The 22,125-nt window shown below is 37.8% G+C and overlaps 1 protein-coding gene across 1 annotated transcript in view; it reads left to right on the top strand.

The window, feature by feature from the left end:
• ITPR2 (inositol 1,4,5-trisphosphate receptor type 2) overlaps positions 1 to 22,125 on the top strand; it is a 540,309-nt gene that overhangs the window by 211,134 nt on the left and 307,050 nt on the right. The window contains exons 22-26 of the mRNA XM_082634919.1: positions 6,919 to 7,112; positions 10,905 to 11,034; positions 16,122 to 16,179; positions 17,618 to 17,783; positions 18,845 to 19,018. Of these exons, the coding sequence (XP_082491045.1) occupies positions 6,919 to 7,112; positions 10,905 to 11,034; positions 16,122 to 16,179; positions 17,618 to 17,783; positions 18,845 to 19,018 (722 nt within the window). The remainder of the gene's footprint in view (positions 1 to 6,918; positions 7,113 to 10,904; positions 11,035 to 16,121; positions 16,180 to 17,617; positions 17,784 to 18,844; positions 19,019 to 22,125) is intronic.

Raw genomic sequence — 22,125 nt, forward strand, 5'->3', positions numbered from 1 at the left:
AAGTTGGAATCTGTAAATGGCTTATCAACATACTGTATTCAATGAGTGTTTATTCAGAATGAAGAAAATGAAGTGTCGTATCATCTACTCTGGCCATTGAGTATTCTTTATAAATCATTGCTCTGCAAGACTTCTCCTTTTAGAGGTGATATTTTGTGTCAACCATGTCATAGTGTAATAGGTAATGAGCTATGATTATGTGATGGACCACAGGCTCATTACTAAGGTGGCGGCCACTATAATAGAACATAATGAAACAGAGAAGAGCTGTTTTTCATGGGTGTAGTGAAAACATGCATGTGTCCTCCATTTTTCATTTTGAGGAATACAATTATATGGTATTTTTCATTCTTCATGATTTTTTTGCACACATTATATAATTTTATTCTCACAAGGAATTGGGACCTGTTTTATTAGGATTAAGATTCTGAGCATCGGATGGCAAAGTGATTTGAGAAAGATCACAGTAATCTAAATCCTTCACACCATTCAAAGCCTAGTTCACAATTGTATCTCTTCACTGAAGCTGCCTTTCACTCTCCTCACCCTAAGATAATTTTCCCAATTAAAATAAATATCCTAAGCAATTTTGTATACCATCCATGCTATACTATTACTATCTTATTTGCTTTGTATTTGGTCTTCAATTGGGGAGGGGGGAGACATGTTTTCTGTTTTCTTAGCTCTATTATAAACTCTCTACTTCTCTCGTGTCCTCCCATCCTCGATATCCCTAATATAAGAGCCAGATGAACATTGGTTACCTAATAAATAGTTTCTGGACAGGGACTGCCCTTAAAATTAAATTGTGTCATATAAACATAATGCCACGAGTAGTGTTGGTTCATTATATAATAATAACTGGTTGGATAAGGTCACTTGAGAATAATGTGAGCAGATTCATGATCTGATTAATAGTAATTCTACGTTTTCAGTACACAGATTTAACTAGGATATTTTCTTTCTGCGTTTGGTAGGTTTCTGAGTTCTAGTATAAAATCTCTGGAAACTTGGAAGGTGATAGCCTTTAGTGAAGCAACACGTGTGGGGAAAAGATGCACATTGACATTAGTTGACCAGAATCTGAGGTTCTGCCACTTTCTCGTCGTGTAAAATGAGATGGGTTCCCCACCTCCCTACCTGCTGTGAACAGTGTATGTGGCCTAGCAAAGTACATGGGATGTGATATGCCCTTGATAAAGTCAGATTCCATGATTTTCCTTATCTCATTGTTATCTATTGTATTAAACATGTTTTTCTTTTTAACAAATACGTTTTTAAGTAACATGAAATTATATATGCTTTTAGAAAAAAAATAGAAAATTCAGAAAGTATAAAAGAAAGCAAGCAAAAACTCACCTTGATGAAACTTACCCTTAGTGTAATAATATCTAATTTTTTATATAAGCCTTATAAAAATTATTATTATTTTTTTGGCTGCATTGGGTCTTCATTGCTGTGTGCGGGCTTTCTCTAGTTGTGGCGAGCAGGGGCTACTCTTCGTTGCAGTGTGTGGGCTTCTCATTACGGTGGCTTCTCTTGTTGTGGAGCACGGGCTCTAGGCACGTGGGCTTCACTAGTTGTGGCACGTGGGCTCCACTAGTTGTGGCATGTGTGCTCGGTAGTGTGGCTCCCGGGCTGTAGCACTCAGGCTCAGTAGTTGTGGTGCACGGGCTTAGTTGCCCCACGGCATGTGGGATCTTCCTGGACCAGGTATCAAACCTGTGTTCCCTGCATTGGCAGGCGGATTCTTTTTTTTTTTTTTTTTTAATTTATTTATTTTTGGCTGACGTTGGGTCTTCATTGCTGCGCATGGGCTTTCTCTAGTTGCAGCAAGCGGGGACTATGCTTCGTTGTGGTGTGCAGGCTTCTCACTGTGGTGGCTTCTCTTTGGGAGCACAGGCTCTAGGCATGCAGGCTTCAGTAGTTGTGGTGCACAGGCTCAGTAGTGGTGGCATATGGGCTTAGTTGCTCTATGGCATGTGGGATCTTCCTGCACCAGGGATCTAACCCGTGTCCCCTGCATTGGCAGGTGGATTCTTAACCACTGCTCCACCAGAGAAGTCCCTTGGTAGGTGGATTCGTAACCACTGCACCACCAGGGAAGTCCCAAAATTATCATTTTTAATAATTCGTTTGTTTATCCAACTTTTTTTTATTTGTGCAATAATCTAACAAGCATGTATGGAATGGCTGCTATGTGTCAGGCACTATTCCTGGTGTTGGAGATAGAGCAAAAACTAGGCAGAATCCACGTCTTCATGGAGTTTATGTTCGTTTTTGAGGGAGGATACAATAACCACATAAACAAATATAAAATATGGTGTGAGATAGTGATAATGCCAGGACTGAAATGTAAAGCAGGATCCAGAGTGATGGCAATCCTTCTTTAGAGAGGGTGGCCAGAAGAGATCTGAGGAGGGGACATTGAACCAGAAATCAGAAAGGATTTTGAGGGAGTGAGCCAGGTGACCATCTGGGTAAGAGACCTCCAGGCAGAGGAATACCAAGTTCCCTCCATCTCCAGCTCATGGATTAAAAACTCTGTTTGCCTGAATGGATAAAGAAGATGTGGTACATATATGCAGTGGAATACTACTCACCCATAGAATAAATGAAATAATGCCATTTGCATCAACTTGGTTGGACCTAGAGATCATCATACTAAGCGAAGTAAGTCAGAAAGAGAAAGACAAATACCATATGATATCATTTATACGTAGAATCTAAAATATGACACAAATGAACTTATCTACGAAACAGAAACAGACTAACAGACATAGAGAACAGATTTGTGGTTGCCAAGGGGAAGGGAGGGTAGGGGAGGGATGGGATTAGTAGATGCAAACTATTATATATACAATGGATAAACAACAAGGTCCTACTGTATAGCACTGGCAACTATATTCAATATCCTGTAATAAACCATAATGGGAAAGAATATGAAAAAGAATATGTATATTTATGTATAACAGAGTCACTTGGCTGTACACCAGAAACTAACACAACATTGTAAATCAACTATATTTCAATAAAATAAATTAAAAAAATAAGATATCATTGGGGAAAAAAAAAAAAAGAAGTACATGGACTGGATATGTAGTTCTCCAAAATACTGTGATCTGACTCTGAACTGGGAGTGCTGGTTATTTATTGTTATCTAGGGTGTTAAATCTTTTTTTTTTCCTTTCTTTTTTTTTTTACATCTTTATTGGAGGGTAATTGCTTTACAATGGTGTGTTAGTTTCTGCTTTATAACAAAGTGAATCAGTTATACATATACATATGTTCCCATATCTCTTCCCTCTTGCGTCTCCCTCCCTCACCCTCCCTAATCTTGACCTTTCTTTTAGTTCAGGTTGATACCATGTTCCCTATTACTCTGCTTATATCACTAGCTTAACTAAGGTTTTGATCTTGTGTTAATGTTTTTGGGTTTTTTGCATCAAAAAAGTCCTTTTATAACCCAGACCCTAACCACTGGGAGGAAGCACTGCTCCAGAGAATGTTCAAAATGGAAAAAACTGCTGTAGTTCTAGAGAGTGTAGGCATTTTCCAGCAAGTGAAAGTTTATAAGGAGCTGCTGAGCAGGGAGGGGAAGTAGGAAGACGTCCTGAAACATGTCTTTATGGTTTAACATCATTCTGTTTCAAATGAATTATAATAACAGCAGATACATTTTTCCAAGTCCAACTATAAAAGTATGTTTCAGGGAAATAAGAATGGTTTTGGGGTTATCCATTTTTTGGCTTCTATTACTATAAAGCATTGAGAGCTGCCTTTGGTAGTCACTAAACGAGAAAATTGCTGTGAACAATTATTCACAGAACTCTTATCAAATATGTCTATTATCTCTTATAAATGTTTAGAAGATTTCAGAAGTGTCTATCTGAAATCTAAACAACTGGAAAATTCAAATTATCATTTTTATTCTTATGTGTTCATAGGAGAAAAGTATTTCTAATAGAAAGAGGTAACAGATAAAGAGGACTTTAAATAAAACACCAAGGGAAGTAAGGTAAATTTCAGTCATGTAAGATTCTGTTAAATCTCTTATACTATCTCTAAATCCACATAACTCTTAATGATTGTTGAAGCCTATAGTGTGATTACCGGCAGTAAAATGACTTTGGAATAAGGAAGAATTAAATCATGGTTAGCACAGCTTTAGTGTTATGTAAATTCCTTATTGCTTTTCACGTCTCTGGAATTGGTAATGGAAACTTGGCTCACTGGAACCATCAAAGAAATAAAGCAGTGGACTCTCAACCCGTTCCCAGATACCATTTCTAGTATGCATTTGCTGTACTTGTCTTACTTTTGGGTTTTTCTCTTGAGGGAATTAGGATTAGTAAAAATATCTATACAATCATATAATGAAAGAACCTGGACAGTCTATCTGCTTTTGTTTCTAAGCAATTCCTTCCTCTGTACTTTTACCTAACAAAGATGACTCCATTTTTCACACCATTTCAATATACTTTATACATAAATCCAAATTCTAGTTGCTGAGTTAATATAAAAGACATAGAAAACCTGAATTTATCCAGAGGATTTATATTATGGTACAGTAGCCCTTTCACTGAAAACTTTTCAGTAGTATTAACTAATTATGGTTGAGAAGAGAAATAGATTTCTTCTTTTGCATTGCTGAAGACCAATCACCTTTGACTTATCTCAGCAGTCTAGAATTAGAAATTTTTCTGTGGAAAAATGGATACCAGGAGCCTTGCACGTCTGTTATTTATGTGGTGTTTGACTTATGTTTTCCAAGCTGTAGTAGTTCCTAATTGAAGCACTTCTCATCATCACCAATCAACTCTAGAAAATGTAGCATCTTTTAATTTTGCAAACTCAGAGTTGGCCATATATGGAGATGTGAGGCGAGTTGTGTGGCAACCACGTGCCACAGGCATCTAAGGCTGTGGTAACACTGGAATGAACACTCCCATTTCATTGACCACATGTGTTATATATTATTATGTTTCTGGCCTCTAGATTTTAATTTCTTGGTGACAAGACCTATATTTGGGGGAAAGAATTGTCTGAGTGAATGTTTTGTATGTAACAATCATTTAGATTAAATGATTATTTTTCATGCAAATCTAAATAAGATGCAGACACTGGGTGCCAAGGACTTTTGTGTGAATCAAGTGTAAGAATAACAGAGGAGCCTGTTCTGTGTTGGTGGTGAGAAAGCATCTCTTGGAGGCTAACACATATATATACTAGAATCCAGGCTCGGATAAATGTACTGGTTGAACATTGATGACTGAAAACTATTGCCAACAACCAGATTGTATCCCTGCAATCTATGGGGGGATTCGGAAATACTCAACTGTTATGATTGTATGAGAACCATAGACAATGAAGCATTCTGCTTCATTACAGGTTTTTCTGTTAGAAAATGGGGCTGTCTCAAATCCTTTGTCTCAACCCTGTCCAAACTTGGAAATTATCTTTCATATTTTTTTTCTTATGCCTTTTTTTTGGCTTATGCAAGCAGCAGCGTAATAAAAGTTCCTAGATTCTCAGAATGAAAACCCAAATTAATTTCTGCCTGGAAGGTGCCACTCTAGGAAAAATGTTCCTTCATTGCCTACTCAAAAATGTACTATTTCAGTACCACCCTCTTGTACGTATACTAATTTCATCTATGGATAAGATAATGAATTTTAAAAGGCATTTCACCTTTCACAATGTACAAATAATATTGGTTACCACTGGCTCCATGGTAACTGTGGTCTGCGCATAGGACCGTGAAGATTCTCGTGAATCATCCTTTACATATTTTCTTTTTCTTTATTTGTTTGCCTTTCAATCCTGTAGGTATTCCCACAGTTTATGCTCTTTGCTTAGAGCTGAGAGTTTTATCTCATCCCATCTTATTTCCATTTCCCTTTCTCTTGGTTTCCACCCTGAGACACTGGGAGAAAGGAAAATTCTTTGCCAGATTCTTAGGCCTTTGCTTGAGGCAAAGCTCCACGAACACCCACGAAGCAAAGACCACTGTTCTGAAAGGAAAGCAGACAGTTGTTCTTTCAAATCCTTGTTGCTCGTTGTAGGGATTTAGAAGTGAGAAACAGCAGTTAAGCTGGAGAGGGTAAATCGTAACAGTGGCAGGAGGATCCTTTGGTACAACTGCTTGTGGTCAGTGTGAGGAATGAGTGCGTGGGCAGTTTTATTGGAGGACGAATTAAATGAGAAGCCAAACTCAAGAGAAGACACAGAAAAGGAGTAACACCTCGTTGAAAATGATCATTTGTCAATAGTTTGTTTCCCTAATTATCTCAAACATAGCTGCTTTTTGTGGATTTTGAATTACAATTTTCTATTCAAATTGATGAAGGAATGGATAAAATGGTGCTTCCTCTCTAGGTAAGAGTTTTTCTTAAAATGAAGCTGTAAAAATCCTCCTCCCAAGCTCTTTTCACAAGCATTACGAAAGCAAAGCTAAAAAGTCCTTGGTTTGAGGGTAGGGTTAGGACACTAATTTAAATGTTTTCATGTAGTCTTTGTATCCTCACTTGCAACGCCCTTTATCGTAGAGATTGATAACCTTTCTTCCTCATTATTGTAAGAGTTAGTGCCTATTGGTGTGGTAGTTGGTAGGACTTACTGTGCTCCAGAAGGACCTGATTTGGATATTGTTAGAGCTGCCAGCGGCTCACCTGCAGTGTCATTTGAAAGCACTTTCTGAGAAAAGTAAACTTTCAGTTCTAAAATCTGTCATTTTGAAATGTGTCTGCACTATTTTAACTTTATCTGCAAGGAAATAGCTGGAGCGAGGCTGATGCTATTCATTCCCATCCTTAGTACTCTTCCTGCCACATTTTCAGTCTGGTTGTGGCCAACTGGATATAACAGCTGTCTCCCGAGGTGGCGTGTGTGTTGACTTAAGGACTTTTCTTGTGCCAGGAAACAATGTCATGAGAACCATCCATGGGGTGGGAGAATTGATGACCCAGATGGTGCTCAGCAGAGGTTCCATCTTCCCCATGAGTGTGCCTGACATCCAGCCCAGCCTGCATCCCAGCAAGCAGGGGAGCCCCGCCGAGCACGAGGATGTCACTGTCATGGACACCAAGCTGAAGATTATTGAGATTTTACAGGTACAGGACCTAATGGAAGGGAAGTGAGAAACACCTAACTGTGCCTATTGCTTTAACTTCTTACACATTTTGTTCCAGATCATTGTGTAAATATTCTGAAATGGTATTGATCTAATTTTATTTCTTTTACGTTAATGATAAGCCTGGTAAGAAATCTTACACTGACACTATTTAACATATTAATTACATGTGTGAATTCTCACTAAATATAATATATTAATGATGATACCTAACAAATGTGGAGTGCTTCGAGGTTGACATAACTTCTTTCATATGTATTTTCTCATTTAGCATTGACCCTGATTAAATTTTACCTTTATTTAAGAAGAATTTCAGAGTAGGCAAAGTTAAGATTGAATTCCAACTGTTTTTCTATTTTTAATTGAATTAGACATATGATTCTACGTATACAGATTTATCGTAGTATGAAACTCAAAAAAAATTTATTTTTATTGACAAAAATGTTAATAATTGTTTTTAATATTTTATGTAAGTGACTATCTCTCTTGATGATTTCATTTCCAAGAGGCTAGGAATAATATATATATATATATTTAAAATTAACCTAGTCTAATACCTATCTCTGTGAATTTAAAGGGGATAAATTACTATTTCATGACCAGTGGTTTAGTGGATAAATTCCCCGTTACTGTAGCTATGAATTCTTAGCATTTTTTTTAAGTTTGGAAAGTAGTTTTATGATCCTTTAATTATAGCATTTATTCCAGATTCGAAGAATGGAGCCTGGAGTTTTTGAGGATCTATTAAAATTCTGGAAACAGTTTCCTAAGTCTTTCATCATAATTTGATGTAGACTGAGCTACCAGAAGTGGGTTAGTAGTCCTGGAAGGGTCTGCACATTTTTATTGAAAGTAATTAGATTTATAATCATAAAAGATTTCACAGTTCCTCCAGGAATTCCAAAGGCTGAATCCCGAGAAATATTGGCAGCCCTCCCAACCCCGTGTTCATGACCCTGAGAAATCACTCAGTTGTCCTGTTCTTAACCTGTGGAAGGTGTTGGGCACCCGACCTGTGGGTAATGGGCCTCCAGCTTAGCATCCTCCTCCTCACAGCAGAGCCTCTGAAATACATGTCCTCATTTTAGCCCAGTGACAGTTCAGAAAAGTAGCATTTACAAAAGTCCCTAACAGCCAAAAAACGATGAGATGGAGATACTATGGCAGGGCAGGCTAGGGCTGACTTGCTTTTTCTGCGTCTTTTGGGCTCTTTATGTATTTCTTGTTGAACCTCTGTTCTTGCTCTGATTTTTGTGCCTCCGTGTCTGAGTCTGATGCGCTGTGTCTGTGTTCCCATGTGCTGCGGCACTTGAATGTTTCTTTCTTAGAACTTCCCTTCAAGAATTTCTTTGTAGCCACGTTCCTTAAGCAAGTCTCCTGCTTTCTGCCATCTCTTCCTCCTCTCAGGCTCTTCCTTTCTTTTCCCCGTCATTTCTTGTATTTCTTTTAGTCTTTTCATTTCTCTCTTATTCTCCCCCTCTGTCTGTCTTCAGCTCTTTCTCGACTCTCTTTCTCTGACTTTCTTTTTATTCTTCCCTTTCCCCTCTTCCCTTCTACCTTCCATTCTTTTTCATAATTAAATATAGTAGAGGATGAAAGTTTGAATTTTGGCTCTATTTATAAAATACGATTCCTTGAACACTAATCTTCAACTCAAAGCTAACAAATGTTTCATTAACTCATGTTTTAATCATTTGTTCTTTACATAAGTTTGTTTAAAAAACACCCTTCTTTTTATGCACCCACAGTCTAGCTTCTCCCACCCTCTGCTCGGGGCTGCCAAATCCACTGGCTCTTTCTCAGCCCTCTTCTCCCACAATCTGTCTCCTGCTTTGAAATTCCCCATATTAACTGGAATCAGTTCAGCCAATATGTGTTACAGTGCTCACTGCATGTTAATAAAAGAGTCTCTCTGGTGTTTACTTTTCCTTCTGGATTATATGCTCTTCAAAGGCAGGTTTTATATCCTTGGTACCTTTTCTGTACCCTTGGCAGCTTCCTCAGTAGCTGGCTCAACAAGTTTGTTGAATTTGATGGAACATAGCTAACATAGAGCATGGTTGCTGCCCAGGAGGAGCATAAAGGTCTAGCAGAGGAGGAGAAGGGGGGAAAGGGAGAGGGAGAGAGAGAGCGAGAGTGAGAGAGAGAGAGAGACAGAGAGGGAGAGAGGGAGAGGGAGAGAGGGAGGGAGGGAGGGAGGGAGGTTGATTCAACTTTGGACCTGTAGGTGTAGATAATGTGTTGGGTGAGCAAAGAGGAGAAAAATTGATTCGGACTGGGGAACTAGGGAAAGCTTCACTTCAAAAGGGATTTAAATAGGACCTTGGGGCTTCCCTGGTGGTGCAGTGGTTGAGAGTCCGCCTGCCGATGCGGGGGACACGGGTTCGTGTCCCGGTCCGGGAAGATCCCACATGCCGCGGAGCGGCTGGGCCCGTGAGCCATGGCCGCTGAGCCTGCGCGTCCGGAGCCTGTGCTCCGCAACGGGAGAGGCCACAACAGTGGGAGGCCCGCGTAACGCAAAAAAAAAAAAAAAAAAAAAAAAAAAATTAGGACCTTGGAGGATATCTCAAAAGCTGGTTATTATGGGGTGGAGGAGAAGAATATTCAAGGTAAAGTGAACAACGGAAATGAATGTGTGGAGGCAAAGGAGACACTGCAGGCATTCCAGCCTGTGCTGTCAGGACTGAGAAGAGTGGAAGAGAGAGTGAGAGGAAGGGGGCAGCAGGAGGGGGGCGTGGGGCAGGGGTCTGATATGACGGCGGCGTAGACAGTGAGAGCTAGGGGGAGATGGTACCACCAAATACCAAGTTTTCTCGAAACTTGCCTGCCCATTACTGTTTGCTGGAACAATGACAGTCTCTTAAGAGAGTGTAAGGGACACAGGTAATAATTATTCTGGGAGCGAAGGCCAACCCAGGCCTCTCCCAGGCAAACTGGGATGGAAGGTCACCCTGTGTAAGTACAGCTGTTTCCCGTCTCCAGTCATGTCGGTGGCACATATTTTTCCTTCTCTGATCTCCACTGTATTCTATCCCACGTGAGGTAGCCCTCCTTAATTTCCTAATTATTTTAACAATGCTGTATCTTGTTTTCCCGACTCAGTCACTGGCATGTTGAGGACCCTGGGCTTCAGGCATTTGCATTCTTCTCAGTGCCGAGCACAGACGGGAACCTTATTGACACTTAGTTTCTGTCAATACGTCCATTAAGGAGAACAAGGACAAAAACACAGACCCAAGGAAAAACAGGCACTAGGGAGGCACATCCCTGGTATATTAGATGCTATTACTTAAGCTGTCCTTTTGTAGCCTAGATCCAGGATTCATTGTGGTGTAGCCAGAATCCACACTATTGCAGCTGAAATCTCGCCTTTCTGTGCCTGAATGAGGGTCACAGCTCCAGTACTTTCCTTGCCGAGCCGGTGAAAACTCTGCAAAGTGCTTGGAAAATTATGTCATCGTTACCTCTTCATCCAGACCCAGGAGATACCTCTACTTGGAATATTCTGAGAGGAATCATGGAGAGTCAGGTTTTCTTCTTTCCAAAAACTGTTCAGGGATTTTACTGACATTGGCTAATGGAAATGCATCACTTTTCTTAGTGTTAGGACTGATTATCATGTAAGCAACAGAAGCGGTAGGAGTTTACCAGTAAAGTTTCTAACTAGTTCATGTGACATGTTGATAGTAATGTGGCTCTTGGTGTCCTGTAATGAATTTTTAAACACCATGCTGATGAAAGAAACTTACGTTGTTTTTAATGTTTCTTGTAGTTTATCCTGAGTGTCAGACTGGATTATAGGATCTCATATATGCTGTCAATATATAAGAAGGAATTTGGGGAGAACAATGGAAATGCTGAAACGTCCACCAATGGCTCTCCCGATACATTGCTGCCATCAGGTATTTCCTCTGTGACAATATTTCCTCTTTGGATGGTGTTTTCCTGAGCACTTGAAAGTTCCTTTTATGTTTTAAAACAAGAAGTATTCCTATGAGACAAAAATGTCAAAATATCTCCACCAATAAAATGAAGGAACTGAGACAGAAATTAAGTAACTTGCCTAGAATGGCAGCGAGGATGTTTGCTGCTACTGGCGCTCAGTCCTTTGAATGCAGTTTTTCTGGTAAAATCTTCACAACTCTGTGAAGGCGAGGTAGTGTTTTTTTTTTGTTGTTGTTCTTTTGACATCTTTGTTGGAGTATAATTGCTTTACGATGGTGTGTTAGTTTCTGCTTTATAACAAAGTGAATCAGCTCTACGTATACATATATCCCCATATCCCCTCCCTCCTGCATCTCCCTCCCACCCTCCCTATCCCACCCCTCTAGGTGGTCACAAAGCACCAAGCTGTTCTCCCTTTGCTATGTGGCTGCTTCCCACTAGCTACTGGTTTTACGTTTGGTAGTGTATATATGTCCATGCCACTCTCTCACTTTGTCCCAGCTTCCCCTTCCCCCTCCCCACGTCCTCAAGTCCATTCTCTAGTAGATCTGCGTCTTTATTCCCATCCTGCCCCTAGGTTCTTCATGACCATTTTTTTTTTTTTAGATTCCATATATATGTGTCAGCATACGGTATTTGTTTTTCTCTTTCTGACTTACTTCACTCTGTATAACAGATTCTAGGTCCATCCACCTCACTACAAATAACTCAATTTCGTGTCTTTTTGTGGCTGAGTAATATTCCATTGTATATATGTGCCACATCTTCTTTACCCATTCAGCTGTTGATGGATATTTAGGTTGCTTCCATGTCCTGGCTACTGTAAATAGAGCTGCGATGAACACTGTGGTACATGACTCTTTTTGAATTATGGTTTTCTCAGGGTATATGCCCAGTAGTGGGATTGCTGGGTCGTATGGTAGTTCTGTTTTTAGTTTTTAAAGGAACCTCCATACTGTTCTCCGTAGTGGCTGTATCAATTTACATTCCCACCAACAGTGCAAGAGGGTTCCCTTTTCTCCACACCCTCTCCAGCATTTATTGTTTGTAGGTTTTTGGATGATGGTTCTGACTGATGTGAGATGATATCTCATTGTAGTTTTGATTTGCATTTCTCTAATGATTAATGATGTTGAACATTCTTTCATGTGCTTGTTGGCAATCTGTATATCTTCTTTGGAGAAATGTCTATTTAGGTCTTCTGCCCATTTTTGGATTGGGTTGTTTGCTTTTTTGATATTGAGCTGCATGAGCTGCTTGTAAATTTTGGAGATTAATCCTTTGTCAGTTGCTTCATTTGCAAATATTTTCTCCCATTCTGAGGGTTGTCTTTTGGTCTTGTTTATGGTTTCCTTTGCTGTGCAAAAGCTTTGAAGTTTCATTAGGTCCCATTTGTTTATTTTTGTTTTTATTTCCATTTTTCTAGTAGGTGGGTCAAAAAGGATCTTGCTGTGATTTATGTCATAGAGTGTTCTGCCTATGTTTTCCTCTAAGGGTTTTATAGTGCCTGGCCTTATATTTAGGTCTTTAATCCATTTTGAATTTATTTTTGTGTATGGTGTCAGGGAGTGTTCTAATTTCATTCTTTTACATGTAGCTGTCCAGTTTTCCCAGCACAACTTATTGAAGAGGCTGTCTTTTCTCCATTGTATATTCTTGCCTCCTTTATCAAAGATAAGCTGACCATATGTGCGTGGGTTTATCTCTGGGCTTTCTGTCCTGTTCCATTGATCTATATTTCTGATATTTCTGTCTTTGTGCCAGTACCATATTGTCTTGATTACTGTAGCTTTGTAGTATAGTCTGAAGTCTGGGAGCCTGATTCTTCCAGCTCTGTTTTTCTTTCTCAAGATTGCTTTGGTTGTTCAGAGTCTTTTGTGTTTCCATACAAATTGTGAAAATTTTTTTTTCTAGTTTTGTGAAAAATGCCAGTGGTAGTTTGATAGGGATTGCATTGAATTTGTAGATTGCTTTGTGTACTATAGTCATTTTCACAATGTTGATTCTTCCAATCCAAGAACACGGTATATCTCTCCATCTGTTGGTATCATCTTTAATTTCTTTCATCAGTGTCTTAAAGTTTTCTGCATACAGGTCTTTTGTCTCCTTAGGTAGGTTTATTCCTAGGTATTTTATTCTTTTTGTTGCAATGGTAGTTGGGAGTATTTCCTAAATTTCTCTTTCAGACTTTTCATCATTAGTATATAGGAATGCAAGAGATTTCTGTGCATTAATTTTGTATCCTGCAACTTTACCAAATTCATTGATTAGCTCTAGTAGTTTTGTGGTAGCATCTTTAGGATTCTCTACATATAGTATCATGTCATCTGCGAACAGTGACAGCTTTTCTTCTTCTTTTCCGATTTGGATTCCTTTTATTTCTTTTTCTTCTCGGATTGCTGTGGCTAAAACTTCCAAAACTATGTTGAATAACAGTGGTGAGAGTGGGCAACCGTGTCTTGTTCCTGATCTTAGTGGAAATGGTTTCAGTTTTTCACCATTGAGAATGACGTTGGCTGTGGGTTTGTCATATATATGGCCTTTATTTTGTTGAGGTAAGTTCCCTCTATGCCTACTTTCTGGAGGGTTTTTATCATAAATGTGTGTTGAATTCTGTCGAAAGCTTTTTGTGCATCTATTGAGATGATCATATGGTTTTTCTCCTTCAGTTTGTTAATATGGTTTATCACATTGACTGATTTGCATATATTGAAGAATCCTTGCATCCCTGGGATAAACCCCACTTGATCATGGTGTATGATCCTTTTAATGGGCTGTTGGATTCTGTTTGCTAGTATTTTGTTGAGGATTTTTGCATCTATGTTCATCAGTGATATTGGCCTGTAGTTTTCTTTCTTTGTGATAGCTTTGTCTGGTTTTGGTATCAAGGTGATGGTGGCCTCATAGAATGAGTCTGGGAGTGTTCCTCCCTCTGCTGTATTTTGGAAGAGTTTGAGAAGGATAGGTGTTTGGTCTTCTCTAAATGTTTGATAGAATTTGCCTGTGAAGCCATTTGGTCCTGGGCTTTTGTTTGTTGGAAGATTTTTAATCACAGTTTCAATTTCAGTGCTTTTGATTGGTCTGTTTATATTTTGTGTTTCTTCCTGGTTTAGTCTTGGAATGTTGTGCTTTTCTAAGAATTTGTCCATTTTTCCAGGTTTTCCATTTTATTAGCATAGAGTTGCTTGTAGTAATCTCTCATGATCCTTTGTATTTCTGCAGTGTCCGTTGTTACATCTCCTTTTTCATTTCTAATTCTATTGATTTGAGTCTTCTCCCTTTTTTTCTTGATGAGTCTGGCTAATGGTTTATCAATTTTGTTTATCTTCTCAAAGAACCAGCTTTTAGTTTCAGAGTCTGAATTTTTTGTGCATTATGCTCTTTTGGTGAAAATCCAAGGTTTTTTGGGGTTTTTTTTTTTTTTTTGACTTGGATCAAAGAACAGTGTGAAATGCTGCTATCAGGAGGAAAGGTATTTTGTAGGAATCACCCCACTCAAGAATAAAGACATGGTATTCACCACAATAGTCTGGATGTGGGTGTTGGCTTTATTGTGTGTGTGTATGCATGCATTCGTTCTTTATTTCCTTGCATGGTTGTAAATTGGTACTATATTTCAGTTTTTCACATTTAAAATGTGTAAGAATGAAGCCACTCTATCTGAGAGTGGGGTAGCACAATGACGTAAGAGCATAAAATTTATTGTAAAAATTTTGTGACTCTAGAAAGTACCTTGTGAAACCTAAGGTATATTAAATTACCATTTTTCTGGATAGATCAGGCCAGTCATGGCAAGTTGGAAACTATGTTGTATTGAAGAATTAGCCAGTTAACAGAATTCTTTTGCTGGGGCAGGATTTGTACACCGATATGATACTTTCTTTTAACCACAACCACTGTAACAACATCAGGAAACCTCCTCTTCTTTGTGCATCAATCGATTTGATAGGAATGAGTCAATGATTATAAGTGTGTAGTTAATGTAGATGCTCAACCAAATGTCCTGCTGTCCAACTCATCGGTACAATCCAAAGGCAGCATGCCTCTATGGAAGGGGTTAAGCTGTCCTGAGCTAGAAGTCTCCCTGGAACATTTGCAACAGTGTTGGTTTTTTTATGCTTCCCAGAATTGTAGAGCTCCAAAGGGCTATTTCCAGGAATGTTAGGGCAGAACCAGAAAGTCTTGCTGGCAGTTGCCTTGACACTAGCATAAGAATTATTGGCTCTCAGAAGCCAGACTTCTGGAAACAGGAGCTCTAAGCGTCAGTAAAAGTGGGGGAGCGAAAGTCTAGGGGCATCCCCAGAAAACCAGTTCTCTCTGATTTACCTGATCTCTTAAATTGGTTGTATTCATTAGAGTAGCATTCTGGGAAGAATTCCTTTTCCCTTTTTATGTCTTGCTCTGTTTTCTTTTCATACTTTTGGAGATGAGAAGTAAATTGTGTACTTATCATAGATATTTTCAAAATGTTATTGTTGGGCATGAGTGATGAATCATGATTGGTTCACATTAAAAAAAAAAATCAAATACCCTGTCCCAGAAGAAGGGATGGATTTATAGAAGTAAGCTTAGATTAAAAGATCATGTTGTTTGGAAGTACCATGGAGTAACAGGGTTCCTTATAGGTATACTGTGATTTTTAAAAAAATATTATCCTTCCATGTCATTACCCATTTAAATTAAATGTGTGTATATAGGTGTGTAGTTGATGTATGTATGCATATATATATATATATATATATATATATATATATGTACACACACACATACATACTTATATAGTTGAGGAAAGTTTGTAAATGGTTCTTTCTGATCTTTTAAATGTATCTTTGACTATAACAATATATATTTTAAAAAGTAAACTTCAATTTAAAATGTTGACTGATAAGAGGAACTGTACTGTGACTTTTTAAAGTGTTAATTGACTTTTGGTGGCATAAAGAAATTAAGACAAAAATATTTTTAGTAAGCTAATATTATCATAAATATTGGGACTTCTAATTATAAAAAGATAAAGAATGGATTTTACCGTTTGTCTTTGCAGCTATTGTTCCTGACATAGATGAAATTGCAGCTCAGGCAGAAACTATGTTTGCTGGAAGGTACAGTAACATTTATGTATCTTTTTCTTGTGAATAAGATTTTACTTAGAATTTTATTGACACTTTATTGTTCACTTTGCTATATCTATTTAATTTAGATCTTTTATCATTGCCAACATAATTTCTGCCATAAATGAAGCTGCTAATTTATTGTAGAAGAGAAAGCATAGCTTTTCTTTAGGTCAGGTAAAAAAAAAAGACAGGAGAGATGAGTTCAGTGTATTGAACTTTCCCCTGAATTCTTTGCTTTTCTTTCCTCAAATAATGACAGCACACGAATACCCTTTAAGTCCCCTGGTATAAATATTGCTGCCTCTTGCAAAATGTTGCTTCCTCAAATCTGAGAAATTTGAGGCAAGAAAGTAACTTCTTTCAACGTTATCATTAACTTTATTAGTGAGAAATAACGCTATTTTCTGCCAATTGGAAATATCCATGATTAAAGAAAATAAAACATCTCTGCCATGACTACTCTCCTTTGCTATCAGGTGCCCTGCTACTCACTGTTTTTAGGTTGTTTCTTTTTTTCCCATAAATGAAACTGGTAGTCAAAAAGAAAAGTGAAAACCGTAAAATGTCTGAGCTACAAATTTTTGACTTTCTGGCATTCATTTTTATTATAGATTTGCCATGAGTACCTAAACAAATTTCTGTACTAAGGCATTGCATTTTCTTTGGTTAGAAAGAAAGACAAGAATGAGGAATCAGGGGAACCAAAAAGGATTTTTATCTCTAGTGAACATTTGGTTTAGGTTTGTTTTTTTATTGTTTTGCTAGTTTTTGCTGTTGTTATTGTTGCTGTGTTTTCCTATTCAAGTATTTCATTACTCCCGAAGAAGAGAGAATAAACCAGTGTATGATTTTCACCTTAAAATACATGGACCTTTTATCAGGGGAATCTTGCTCAGAGTCCAGGTACACCAAACTCGCAGAGTTGCTCTGGTGACGCCTGTGTGCCTGTGTGCGTGAGCACTGCCTTCCCCGTGCCTCACCACCTGTCGTGGAGAGGTTTTTGGACTCGGGGGAAGTTCAGCCCTTGATGTACATCCAGCCAAGTATGTCTTCTCAATAAACGCTTCAGGATTGATTCAGATTCTATCTTTTGTCTTTGCCTACATGACCAAATCATCCCGGTTTGCCTGCTACTTTCCCAGTGCAATCACTGACAGTCGCCTATCTTGGGAACCCCCTCAGTCTTGGACAAACTGGGGCATAGGTCACCCCTACTTTCATGGACAAACACAAGTTTTCTCTCTGTTTTGTTTCCTCATTAGTTACCCGAGGCCAAAAAAGAGTAAACATTTCTTCCTTTGTACTTTCCAGGTTTTTTTGGGGGGGGAGGGTGGGTGATAACTGAGGATGTGCACACAATTTTAACCACTTCTGACTAAATTTTATGTAAATATAAGGTATTTTAGAATAATTTTTGGTTTTATAGAAAGGAAAAAAATCCAGTTCAACTTGATGATGAAAGAGGCAGGACATTTTTACGGGTCCTCATCCATCTGATCATGCATGACTACCCTCCTTTGCTATCAGGAGCCCTGCAGCTGCTGTTCAAGCACTTCAGCCAGAGAGCGGAAGTTTTACAGGCATTTAAACAGGTGAGATTCAGTAGCCCTCAGTGGTTCCACAGCAGAGACTCTGAAAATATTGTTTATAGCATCCAACCTGACTTCATGGTTGCAGAGTTAATGAGACTGTGCAGCTTTTCCTGGGGACACTTTCTATTTTTAAAGATAGATATGGCCTTGTCTGAGGCCAAGACATGATCTATTTTAGAAAGAGATCCCCACAAGTGATTTTTCAGTTAATATCTTTAATGTAAACGACAGGCACTAAAATTTAGGAGGGCACTGGGAGATAAAACCATGTTAGGAATTTTGTTGCCAGTGCTGTTATTTTGACCCAAGATTTTAATGATAAATTTGGGTAATGCACTGAAATAAATGTCGTGATTGAAAAAAATGTAGAAATCCAAGAGAAAGGAATTGTGATGGATCTAATCTTTTTCTTTGTTGTCTTTGAATGATATCAATCTTGAGACCATTAATGAGAAATATCTCAGGGCTTACATGTATTTCACTAATATTTATTTAATAGAGCATTGATCTTCCTTAGGAAGTTTTACAAGGATACATTAGAATATGAAATAATTAAAAGAGTAATTATATAAGTACAGATAATTATTCATATATTTGTAAATATCACACAATACATATAAATTTAGGTTTAGACTGTATCACTGTTTTCTTCCAGTTATTTTTATGCTTCTACCTCTTTTCAAATAGAGAGAGTCTCAGAAAAATTAACTTTAGCAGTAAAATTAGAGTTAGGGTATCTCTTATTTTAAATTACTCTTTAACACTTTAAAAAGCTTTGCTAGGGCTCACTTTTTTATATGTATAATTCTTCATAACATGTGAATATATTGAGTAGAGTTCACAGATACTTTCAGGGGAATTTTCATGATCAATATACATCTAAAATATGTAAAATATATGTAAATATATAAAAAATATTCATAAATATTCTAGAAATACTAAACTTCAACTGAGGGGCAAATATGTTAAAAAGACTTGGGATTTTTGACATAAATGAAATAGGAATAAAGGAAATTCCATAAGTAAAATAAGTAAACTAAGGATTGCAATTCTGTTTCCAGGTGCAGTTACTGGTGTCCAATCAGGACGTAGATAACTACAAGCAAATCAAGGCAGACCTAGACCAGCTTCGACTAACTGTAGAAAAATCCGAGTTATGGGTTGAGAAGAGCAGCAGCTATGAGAATGGAGAAATGGGAGAAAATCAAGTAAAAGGTGGTGAAGAGCCAATTGAGGTCTGTTTTCAAGATCTATTTTGAAATAATCCAAACAATATCTTTTAAATCAGCATAAAATTTCCATTTGCCAAGTCAAATATCTGCATAAACTTGCACTTTGGTTAATTCTTGTCAATTACTCTCACTTGAGACCTCATCTGACTACTTTTTCACTCTTTCTCCTTCCACTGTAAATCCTATAAGCCAGGAATCAGGACAGTAGGAGGGAGTGAGGTGGAGAAAAAGAGGAATAGGTCTTAAGCTGAGACCTGTACAGAGAGGGGAATTTTTTTTTCTACTATTCATGGTGGCTTTTTATTGGCAACCTATAAATCATTCCTTTTATTATTGAATAACCTTATAAATATGTAAAAATACCCAATGGAAGGACAATATGCTTTATTACCAACATGAAAATCCCCCAAATCTGTTTCATCTACAGAATGGTAAGACACTGATCATAAATCCTCTGTTATATTGGTTTTAATTTTCAGTAGGTTAATTAGTTGCTGTTTTCAGATTTCGCTAAATACTAAATCATACAAATTTTTAAGCAGTGTTTTAGTAGACTGGTGCCAACACTATAATTGATAATGTATTGAGTTTCTTAAATACCTCTCTAGTGTTTTATTTAGTTGCTGTTTTATTTTATTTTATTTAACATCTTTTTTGGAGTATAATTGTTTTACATTGTTGTCTTAGTTGCTGCTGTATACCAAAGTGAATCAGCTATATATATACATAATCCCCATATCCCCTCCCTCTTGCATCTCCCTCCCTATCCCACCCATCTAGGTGGACACAAAGCACCACGCTGATCTCCCTGTGCTATGCGGCTGCTTCCCACTAGCTATGTATTTTACATTTGGTAGTGTATATATGTCCATGCCACTCTTACTTTGTCGCAGCTTACCCTTCCCACCCCCCGTGTCCTCAAGTTCATTCTCTGCATCTGCGTCTTTATTCCTGTCTGACCCCTAGGTTCTTCAGAACCCTTTTTTTTTTTTTTTCGGTTCCATGTATAGGTGTTAGCATACAGTATTTGTTTTTCTCTTTCTGACTTACTTCACTCTGTGTGACAGACTCTAGGTCCAACCACCTCACTATAAATAACTCAATTTGGTTTCTTTCTATGGCTGAGCAATATTACATTGTATATATATGCCACATCTTCTTTATCCATTCATCTGTTGATGGACACTTAGGTTGCTTCCACGTCCTGGCTATTGTAAATAGTGCTGCAGTGAACATTGTGGTATATGACTATTTTTGAATTATGGTTTTCTCAGGGTATATGCCTGGTATTGGGATTGCAGGGATGTATGGTAGTTCTATTTTTAGTTTTTTAAGAAACCTCCATACTATTCTCCATAGTGGCTGTATCAATTTACATTCCCACCGATAGTGCAAGAGCGTTCCCTTTTCTCCACACCCTCTCCAGCATTTATCGTTTGTAGATGGTTTGATGATGGCCATTCTGACTGGTGTGAGATGATATCTCATTGTAGTTTTGATTTGCATTTCTCTAATGATTAATGATGTTGACCATTCTTTCATGTGCTTGTTGGCAATCTGTATATCTTCTTTGGAGAAATGTCTATTTAGGTCTTCTGCCCATTTTTGGATTGGGTTGTTTGTTTTTTTGATATTGAGCTTCATAAGCTGTTTGTAAATTTTGGAGATTAATCTTTTGTCAGTTGCTTAATTTACAAATATTTTCTCCCATTCTGAGGGTTGTCTTTTGGTCTTGTTTATGGTTTCTTTTGCTGTGCAAAAGCTTTCACATTTCATTAGGTCCCATTTGTTTATTTTTGTTTTTATTTCCATTTTTCTAGTAGGTGGGTCAAAAAGGATCTTGCTGTGATTTATGTCATAGAGTGTTCTGCCTATGTTTTCCTCTAAGAGTTTTACAGTGTCTGGGCTTACATTTAGGTCTTTAATCCATTTTGAGTTTATTTTTGTGTATGGTGTTAGGGAGTGTTCTAATTTCATTCTTTTACATGTAGCTGTCCAGTTTTCCTAGCACCACTATTGAAGAGGCTGTCTTTACTCCATTGTATATTCTTGCCTCCCTTATTAAAAATAAAGTGACCATATGTGTGTGGATTTATCTCTGGGTTTTCTATCCTGTTCCGTTGATCTATACTTCTGTTTTTGTGGCAGTACCATACTGTCCTGATTACTGTAGCTTTGTACTATAGTCTGAGGTCCTCAAGCCTGATTCCTCCAGCTACGTTTTTCTTTCTCAAGATTGCTTTGGCTATTTGGGGTCTTTTGTGTTTCCATACAAATTGTGAAATTTTTTGTTCTATTTCTGTGAAAAATGCCAGTGGTAGTTTTATAGGGATTGCATTGAATCTGTAGATTGCTTTGGGTAGTAGAGTCATTTTCACAATGTTGATTCTTCCAGTCCAAAAACATGGTATGCCTCTCCATCTATTGGTATCACCTTTAATTTCTTTCATCAGTGTATTATAGTTTTTGGCATACAGGTCTTTAGTCTCCCTAGGTAGGTTTATTGCCAGGTATTTTATTTATTTTTTTGTTGCAGTGGTAAATGGGAGTGTTTCCTTAATTTCTCTTTCAGATTTTTCATCATTAGTGTATAGGAATGCAAGAGATTTCTGTGCATTAATTTTGTATCCTGCAGCTTTACCAAATTCATTGATTAGCTCTAGTAGTTTTCTGGTGGCATTTTTATGATTCTCTATGTATAGTATCATGTCATCTGCAAACAGTGACAGTTTTACTTCTTTTCCAGTTTGTGTTCCTTTTATTTCTTTTTCTTCTCTGATTGCTGTGGCTATGACTTCCAAAACTATGTTGAATAATAGTGGTGAGGGTGGATATCCTTGTCTTGTTCCCGATCTTAGAAAAAATGCTTTCAGTTTTTCACCATGGATAATGATGTTTGCTGTGGGTTTGTCATATATGGCCTTTATTATGTTGAGGTAGGTTCTCTCTATGCCCACTTTCAGGAGAGATTTTGTCATAAATGGGTGTTGAATTTTGTCAAAAGCTTTTTCTGCATCTATTGAGGTGATCATATGGTTTTTATTCTTCAATTTGTTAATATGGTGTATCACATTGATTGATTTGCATATATTGAAGGATCCTTGCATCCC

Source organism: Mesoplodon mirus (genome assembly GCF_964341445.2).
Source record: "Mesoplodon mirus genome assembly, chromosome: 11".
Taxonomy (NCBI): domain Eukaryota; kingdom Metazoa; phylum Chordata; class Mammalia; order Artiodactyla; family Ziphiidae; genus Mesoplodon; species Mesoplodon mirus.